This window comes from Chrysemys picta, chromosome 12 (genome assembly GCF_011386835.1).
Source record: "Chrysemys picta bellii isolate R12L10 chromosome 12, ASM1138683v2, whole genome shotgun sequence".
Lineage (NCBI taxonomy): Eukaryota > Metazoa > Chordata > Testudines > Emydidae > Chrysemys > Chrysemys picta.
The window spans coordinates 21,921,705-21,931,549 of record NC_088802.1 but is presented as its reverse complement, the minus strand read 5'-3'; the positions used below and the strand labels follow the sequence as shown (position 1 = coordinate 21,931,549).

The 9,845-nt window shown below is 44.0% G+C and overlaps 1 protein-coding gene across 1 annotated transcript; it reads right to left on the bottom strand.

Annotated features, from left to right (window-relative positions):
- Window positions 1–7,129: 7,129 nt before the first annotated feature.
- On the bottom strand, window positions 7,130–8,062 carry LOC135974628 (olfactory receptor 5A1-like). The gene has a single exon (XM_065563046.1). It carries the CDS (start codon window positions 8,060–8,062, stop codon window positions 7,130–7,132), a length of 933 nt encoding a protein of 310 aa, XP_065419118.1.
- Window positions 8,063–9,845: the final 1,783 nt, after the last annotated feature.

Below are 9,845 nucleotides of genomic sequence, written 5' to 3'. Positions count from 1 at the left end.
GAAAAAGACAAGCTTTCAAGCGACATGGAGTTCTTTTCCACGTCACTGTTCAATGGGTAGAACATCCTCTGTGGGGCAGAGACTCCATATCTTATGGACTTGAAGTGAGCCAGCACCATATGGAAAATAAACCTGCATCAGAAGGACATTGTTTTCCCTAGGAAAGGGAGCATGGGGGAGGGAGCCAGGAACCGGATGGAGATTCTCAGGGTTTGCTCCTTACATGGGGCTGACTGTGCAATGATTGGTAAAGTTCAGGAAAACTGCACCTGTGTTCCTCCTCTATGGTCCAGTGAGGCCACCCAGTCTCAGGTTTCCTGCTCCCCAGCCATTACCTCTCTTGCATTGTTCTTCCTTCTGATGGGGAATTCTCAGGCTGAGCAATTACCTGCCATCACTGTGTTATTCCAAGCAAAAGATATTCTGCCTAACAGACCAGCTTCACTTCTCTTCTCAGAGACACTACACAGTGTAACTGCTATGTTTGTAAGTTTCCACACAGCTTTCTAAGCAAGTGTATTGTCATGGAAAAATTCACCCACGCATTGATTTTAGTTCACAGACTCAAGCCTGAGGCCAGTTTATTGCAATACATACCAACGCGTTGGGGTAGCAGTCCAAAAACTACCACCCCTAGGACAGCACGCAGGCTGCTTTTATTCCTTCAAACTGCAAGCATAGTACAAATAATATGTCATTTGTGAGAAATAAGAGTTGGGGTCTGTTCCCTTTTCCTGATACCTTCCTTATCAATTTATGATAACTGGGTGCATATTGGGTTGGAGGTTTCTTGGCGGTTTCCGCTATGGGTGGTACTTGGCACCAGTTGGGATGCTTTTCTCGGCAAGGTACATATTATTTTCCGGGGTTTTACCGTTAAGGGCATTGGGGTTTATTACAGGACGCCCAAAGAAGATATATGATTGGCTAGGTTGGCAATTAGCTGGACCTACAGGAGAAATTGGCCTTTACTAGAAGCAATTTCTTCATGTAAGCGGTTATTATATTTCATAAAAAAGCGGTTATTATGTTGCTGAGGCCTTCCACATTGCTCCCTCCCCCACCCTCCTCTGGTCATAACCCTTGACTGAATTTGGCAGGGAATTGTACATCTTAGACTTGTTCAGGCCCTGGCCTGTACTGGCTTTTGTAAGGACAGTCAGTATATCGAGCCTGTGTTCGGGCCTTCTGTGGTATTCTGGCTGACATAAAGGAGGTCATGCAGTTCTTTTTCCCCCACAGTATTTTAGTCTTAAGGTAAATCATTACTGAGAAAAATATATTAAAATCAATAAAAGAAACCTATACAACAAGCTTACCAGAGATCACCCTAACTGCAACATGGGCTTTGGTAAGAGCTGTCTTTCAACCCCCACTCAGGGATTTTCCTGTGGATTCATGTTCTTCACACCCTCACCTCAGAACAAGAACAATGCCTGACTTTGAGAATGACACATTTATCGAGTGTGTCTTTCGAAGAGACTTTGCATATGTAATAAGCCAGACAATCTCTGCCCAAAGTGCAGCTTCAAAAGAAGGGTTTCCAGGTGAGTCATTTGCACAGGGCCGGCCCTAGACCAAATGGCGCCCCAGGCGAGAAGCACCTTTGGCCCCCCCTCCATTTATTAATCTTTTGAATACCTTATTTTTTATTGCATTTGTACCACATTTCATGACTTTGGGGCATGATTTGCATGCTTGATTTATCCCTGTCATATACAATGATAAATTTGAACACTAGGATCTGTAAATTTGTATTTTGTCACTAACAACAAAAACAGCACCCTGAGCCCAGCGCCCCCCAAGCCCTGGGTCACCTGCCCCTAAATTTGGCCCTGCATTTGCATTCCCTTCCCCCCACAAAATGTCCTAGGACATCCACTTCACTCATATTGTCCCCAATAGTCCTTTAAGGTTCCTAATAGCTCCCAGAGATTGCATTATTCATGACTTCCTCCTAAAGAATCTCCATGCAATCCTACAACAGTACATAAATATTTGCATTTTAATACAACAAATTCCAAAGATGTTAAACTTAATTCAGTAAGGTTTTTCCAGGATATTACAGGATATTGTCATTTCTGTCACAATGGCAATCTTGCAATATAGTGTCTGAACCTCTGGCTGCACTTACTCAACTCAAATCTTCTAGCCTTACTCCCATCTATATGGAGTTGGGTCTTCAAGCTCCTCTTATCCATTCTAGTCTGTCTTGAATATATTTCCTCTGAAACCAAGAAGCTAAACAAAGCTTTACTATGACATCCATCCATCTAATTTTGGGTCTTCCAACACTTCTCTTACCCTCCACTTCTAAATTTAACTCTCTCTTTCCTATATGTTCTCCCAACTTTCTTTTTGCATAGCTAAAACCTCTAAACCTGGATTCCCTCAGCTTTTATATATATATATATATAATTGGTACTACCTTAACACTTCCCCGACTTTGTTTGTTCTGAACATGGTCCATCCTTGTAACTCCAACCACCAATATTAAAATTTTCATTTCCACTGTATTCAAGATTTCCTCCTTTCTCTTCTTCAGTGTGCAGAAATTCAGAGCCCTGTAAAAATGCATATCTAATTACCACCTTACTTTTCAATTAGGTTGGCTTAGTGAAAACTCAAATGCTCATATAAATATTCATATAGTGATCAATCCCCCAAAAGGGCTACTCCAGTGCACAGGATGAACACAAAAATATCATATTCCAATTAAGTGTGACTATGGACCACTACCATGATTCTGAATCTGTCTGCAGGATTGGGATCATACACAATCTTGATTGGGCTCAATTCCGCACAAAGTCGAAAGGAGGAAGTTCTGTTAGTCTCTGTTGGAGTTCTGAATGCAGACAGGCTGTAAGGATATAACCACTTAGTCTAAACACTCAAGTGCATGCAGTATCATAGAGAAGAGATGCACAGAAACATAATAGATTAATGAAAAAGCCCATGCAAGCAAGTTATATTTTCTTTCTATAGGATTTGCATAAGGTGAGGGTGTATGTTTGGTGAACCACTGATGGGAGGGTGTTCTATGCACAAATAAGACAGATAATTAAACTGTGGAACTCCTTGCCACAGGGAGACATAGAAACCAGAAATATAGGAAGAATCAGAAAGGGATTGCAGAAGAAAAATAGCCAGAGCTATCATAATTCTTTATGATAAGATTTTTGGAAGAGCTATTAAATATCAAGCTTCAGGGCTTAAACCAAACTCTAATAATTAGAGACTCTGCTATGTGGGCAGACTATCCCACATCTGTGTACTGTCAGGTTATTGAGTCTTCCTCTGAGAAGCTCATTCTGGTCACTCCCAGAAAGTGGATGCTAGACTACATGGCAGGTCTGACTCAATACGGAAATTCTTATGTTCCCAAGACACAGACAATGGCAGTACAAGAGGTGAGCAATTTTCTTCAGCAGCTTTCTTTATCCGAAGATCTCAAAGAACTTCATGTGCATCACTGTATTTTCTATTAATTTAGATGGGATATATAGCCCCAAAGGTGTTAACATAACCCAGTCACTGTCCAGTATTAAACTGTGTTAAACAAGCTTCAGAATTTGATATACAGAGATCTCAGCCTACTTGTTACCATGGCAAACACACCATTAAACATTTTTTTAAGCTTTTATTAAAATCAAAGAAATGAAGGAAAAACAATTAAAACCTTTGAAAAGGAAAGTGTTAAATAAGGCTTTTACTCCGCTTTAACTGAAGCAAGTTTTTTGAAGGGAAAAAAAAAACATTGGTTGCCAGACTTTTAGATGGCATTAAAGATGGTAATAACTATTCTTTTGGGGGAAGGAGAAGACGTTAGTAGAGCTGGGTGGGAGCTATCGTTGCTGTTCTTGTTAAAGTCAGATTCCATTTCCTAGAAGGAAAAATGAGAAACACACATACAAGGGGAGAGAAAGGAACAGCAAAAATAGAAAATGCAGCTTCAGTCTTTGGGGTTGACTCTCATTTGCAACCTCACAGCTGGAGAAACACAGGCACGGCCCACTGTCTTATTAGCCACTTAGAGACCTGGCAAGCTTGTACCAGCATCCAGCTGTTTAGGGCATTACTTTCAGTGACCTCTTTCTGGTCCCAGGCTGACAGCAGTGCTCCTAAGTATACAGTCTTGTCCTGCTAAGCCAGACTCTTATTAGACAGAAGGGAAAAGGGGAGGGATAGGAAAGAGAAGAAATAAAGTGGTCATCATTCCTGTTCTAAAGAAATTACAGTCCAACAGAGTGACGCTTAGTAGGCAGGACATCCTGCAAAAGCAGGAAGTGAGAGTAGCTAAATCATGCTATTTTCTATTCAATGAGATGGTTGCAAAAGTTGTGAATTTTGATGAGAAAAAGAGCCATGATTTTTTTCATTAAAATATTTTCAACCAGCTCCAGAGCCAGCTCCAGGCACCAGCAAACCAAGCAGGTGCTTGGGGTGGCACATTTTCAGGGGCGGCATTCCAGCCAGTCTCTTTTTTTTTTTTTGGCACTTGGGCGGCAAAAGCCTAGAGCCGGCCCTGGCAGCAGCAGTGCGTCCTGCACCAGAGGTGCCCTGGGGCCACTGCGGTTCACGTCGGGGAGCAGCGCCTGCACCTTATGGCCGGGCGGGCTCAGAGCGCAGGACACTTGGGCTGGGGGCTGCCCCTTGGGGAATACAGAGCCGCCTGCAGGTGCCGCAGGGTGGCTGCCCCCTGTGCTGCAGCCGGGGCTGGGCAAAGCGGCCAGAGCCACCAAGGGACTGCGGCAGGGCAGCTAGGAGCAGCAGCAGGAGCCGGGCCATAGAGGGCAGGGCCCTGCTGTGCGGGGCCCACGTCCTGCTCTCCGGGGCTCTGCTCCCTCTGGGGCTGCCCTGTCCAGGCTCCTTAGCCCCCTGCCGGTGGTCCCCCATCTCTGTCCTCCCCAGTCTCAGCTGGTCCTGGAGGCAGGAGCGCTGGCTGGAGGGACCCTGGGCTGAGGCGCAGCCCAGGAGCCCCGCTGCTTACCCCGACCCTGCCAGCGCTGGACCGGCTGGAGGTGAGGGGAGAGCGGGCAGTGTCAGCGCTGGTCGGGGGAAGCCCAGCGCCGGGGCGGAAGGCGGTGCGGGTGGGGGGGAGAGCCCAGAGTTGGGGTGGCAGGGAGTGCAGGTGGGGTGGGGGGGAGAGCCCAGAGTTGGGATGGCAGGGGGTGTGGGTGGGGGAGAGAGCTCAGGGTTGGGGCAGCAGGGGGTGCGGGTGGGGGGGGAGACCCTAGGGCTGGGGTGGGGGCAGCCAAATTTTTTTTGCTTAGGGCGGCAAAATACCGAGAGCCGGCCCCTACCAACTCTATTCATTTTTTGTGACGAATGTGAAACAAGAAATTCTCCCTGTGAAACCGGGAGGAGAGGGTGGTGTCTTTCTTAACTGGGACAGGGAGTGCATTCTGTTAGTACTAAACTGACATGGGAAGAGATATGGGACTATCAGTGAGCACAAGGATGATTGTTGGATTCAAGGCAGAGACAGGGATGGAAGAGATCAGGCTTCAATAACTTGCTCTCCGCCGACTTTCTGACTGACCTTGGGAATGTCACTGAGACAACATTTTCCCCATCCAATAGGAGTAGGTCACCTAACTTGCCGAAACTCTTTTGAAAATCCCAGCCTGCTGGTTGACTCTTCATTTACCTGAGACCATATCTCTGTAAGTCCAATTTTGACAACAGATGGATTCTGAATTATAACTTTATTCGCTGAGGCAAGATTCTCAGCTGATATATCGGTGTAGCCCTGTTTCGTTCAGTGGAGTTATGTTCCTTCCCACCACCTGCGATGCTACATCTAAGGGTGAATTTCACTGGGGTGTATAGTGCTAGCAGCACTTCCGATTATGTTTAGGATTTAAGTGGAAACTCAATGATATACAGGTCTTTCCAACTCAATGGTGAGGGAAATTTGAGGAATGCAAAATCACATTAGAATATGGACACTATGGGACAGATTCCCAGTTCATGTAAATCCACAAAGTACCATTGATTTAATGGCGCTATGTCAATTTACACCCAGAGTTAGGTTCACAAAGGGACGTAGCTGTTCTAATGCTGAGCATTGCAGTGAATAACTTTTAGGTGATTTTTTTTTAAATCATTTGGTTTCCAGAGCCTGAGTTGGGCAGCCAGGCTCACCACACAGTGAAAAGGGAGACAAAGGCACCTAAGAATGGGATTAAAAAAAGCCAACATGACAGATGGTTCCTTAGCCAATGGGAAAGGCCAAGCAGGGGGTTGTGTTCTAAATCCCGCAGCTGTCACAGGAGTTCAGTCCCTATCTCCTCTGGGAAAAGGCACCTCCTTCACCTTGGGACTCTCAGCTGGGAAGCCTCTAACCCCACCTAAAGTGGCAAGAAACCATGGCGAGAGAGTGGAGAGAAGAAGAAGGAATTAGGTGGAGGAAACCCCTCAACTTTTATCCTAGCAGTTAGGGATGTAGCAGAACCTCTTCAAGTGCCTTATAAGGATAAAGATTTTAAAAAGGGATCTGCTTCCTCCCATGTGCGTGCCCTAACCACTGCAATGTGGGATACCTGATATCTGTCTCTCTCAATCTCTCCTAATAGAGCCTTAATTCCTTTTTGTATCGTGGCCCAGCTGGGGATCATGCTCGTTCTTAATTATTATTATTTTTTGAAGTCACAGACATTAATAGGGATGAATCCTATAAGATACTACAGAGATTAACTAGGGTTTTCAACAAAATACTCTAGAAGAACTACAGATTGCAATAGACAAAGATGTTCTTTTCATAGAACTGGCCAGATCCTCAAGTGGTATAAATTAGCCATAGGTCCATTGCAGTCAGTGGGTCAGATTAAAAGGGATATTGTCCAAAAGAGAGAGAGAGAGAGAGAGCGTGCGCACATGAATGGCTCTAGATCCTGGTGCTTCTAGCACTCACCCTAGATGGAGATCCAGGATCCTGTCCCCTTTGCTTCAGTGTCTTCTACCCAATGGGGATGTGGCCTGCTGAGTTCAATGGAGCCACACTGATTTAGACCAGCTGAGGCTTTGAACAAAAGGCTTTGAACAAAAACCTGAGCTGAGAATCTCCCAAACACAAGTTATCCACAGTTCTATGCTCTTTTTATTTTTTTTTTAAATAAGATCAACACTACTTGAGAAATTTGAATTTCCTCAACATTTTCCCTACAGCTGTTTTCACTTCCTTGTTTTTCAGGCTGTAGATAATGGGGTTTAACATGGGGGTCATGATGCTGTACTGGATGGAGAACATTTCATCCAGCACCACAGAGGAGACCGAGCTGGGTTTTGTGTACTGGAAAAAAGCTGTCAAGTACAACAAACCAACCACAATAAGGTGGGAGCTGCAGGTGGAGAATGCTTTATGCCTGCACTCCGCAGAGTGTATCCTCAGGATGGTGGAGATGATGTGAATGTAGGAGATCAGGGTGAAGAGAAAGGAGCTTGATCCAAGTATGACAACAGAAGTAAAAAGCACCACTTGATTGGTGAGGGTCTCAGTGCAGGACAGATGTAATAGAGAAGGGAGCTCACAGCTGAAATGGCTGATTTGATTGGGCCCACAGAAATGCAACTTGAGGGCAAAACCAGTATTAATCAGGGCATCTATGAAGCCTATTACCCATGCACCGCTCACCAGCTGAACACAGATCCCTTTGCTCATTGTGTCCATGTAACGCAGTGGGTCACAGATGGCAGCATAGCGATCATAAGCCATCGCTGAGAGAATAAAAACTTCAGCAACAGCCGGCAGAAAAATGAAGAAAGTCTGTGCAATGCAGCTATTGACGGAAATAGTTTTGTGTTCTGCTAGGAAATGCACCAACATATTAGGGACAATGGCTGAGGAATAGCAGATATCAACAAAGGATAAATGAGACAGGAAGAAGTACATTGGGGTGTGAAGGTGAGGATCAGCCCTTATCACCAGCATGATCACCGTGTTTGCCAAAAGTGTGATTAGGTAGACAACTAAGAACATCAGGAAAAGGAAAATCTGCATCTGTGGATCATTGGAAAGTCCCAGGATAATAAATTCAGTCACTTCGGTTTGATTTCCCATTGATCCTTATTCAGGAAAACTGACCTGTGAGACTGGAAAAAAAACACACAAGTAAATTGAAATGGCAGGTGGAGCTCATATGATCAGTAGGACGAATGTGAAGAAAGGCCTACTGCATCCTATAAAATGTGTGTTTAAAATAGACAAAAATGGGCTGGATACAGAAAAGGACTTTGGTGCCAAACTACCACTTTAGTTGCATAAATCCCAAGATCAGGCCCCACTGGTATTCACAGAAACTCCGCTTTGATATTGGGACAGTTGGACATAGGGCTCCCTCATTCTCTCCTGTTAAAACTGTTCCACTGTGCTTCAATAATAAAAAAAAAACTTTGGAGCATAGGGACTGGATACTTGGCCTCCTGCATCTGGAGGTGTGTGCCCTAACCACCAGAATATAAAGTCACCCATTGATGCTCATGGAGCTATGGCTGAAGCATACCAGCATGGGATCTGGCCAATTCTATAAATACTCTACAAAAACTACAGAATGCAATATCTGTTGTATCTTATTGGATTGCTCCCTATTAAAATCTCTAGAATTCTAGAAGACAAAGAAACCTCTGAGGCATAGAAATTCTGGTTTCCCACCCAACGGGGTATAGCCTGTCAACCCAAACCATTATGGAGAATATGACATTCATAATAATCATTGATTACCTCTAAAGTGGGCCTCAGAAGACATTATCTGGATGACAGCCTCCTCCCCAGCAGAGTGTTTTGTGTGGAGATGGGCAACCTCATGTATCATGCAACTGTCCAAACAACCAGAGATCATTTGTGACAACAGAGTGTGAAAATGACTCATCTTATAAACCAAGAAATGATCTGAGCTTGTCTTTTGCCAAAACCAGAAGAGAGAGCCTGGAGCAAACAAATGCTCCAACACTGGAAGGAGAGAAACGAGAACACCGAGAAAGAAATGACCAAGCACAGACTCACTGCACAACTGCGAGCTTTATTCCAAAGAGGAGAATTTACACAAATGGAGATTGAAAGCCTGAAAAGGAAGATTAGTCATGTAGAGTTACATGCAAATATTTTTGTGGGAGCAGTGACATAGGATAAACAGAAGCCAGAAATGGAAGAAATTTGAGGACAAATATGAGTGAAAGAGCACTCTGAAAGAAGTACAGAAAATATGAAGGATTTGTTGATCGAGATCATGCAGAGTGTAAGAGACATTGAGCACCAGCACTATCAACTGTGAAATTTGTAGACCATCACACACTGGATGATATAATGTGAGCACTTAATGAAGTGCTCAACGAAACTGGAGGAAAAAAACAACAAGGATTAGCCAATACAATTATATAATTTATGCTACAGTAACAGTAGCAGCTCATTGGTTTAACATGAAGCCATCTGAACATATGAACCATTGGAAAACTTCCTATCTTCAAGAACCTCCTTGGAAATGAAGGTTAAAACAGAAGAGTACATTTTTTTTCATGAATATGAGCACAATCATTTGAAGAGAAAAGAGCAGCAAACAGCTTTGGAGATGAAATATCATCTGAATGAAAGGATGTGAGAGTTGTGAAGGAACAATGTAAAGAGAAGCTGACCGCTTAGAGTCATGGACTTGAAAAGCACAAAGTTATTATCAAGAGAACAGTCACTTCACCAGAGTCCTTAGGAAATTCTTTCTTCTGACTGATGTTAAAAAACAGAATAGGCAAAAATAGAGAGCCAATAAATGACGTTGAAGAGTTTCACTGCTTCTGGTCTGAGACTGTACAACATAAGCAGACAGCAAACCAGATTAAAAATGAGAGAAAAA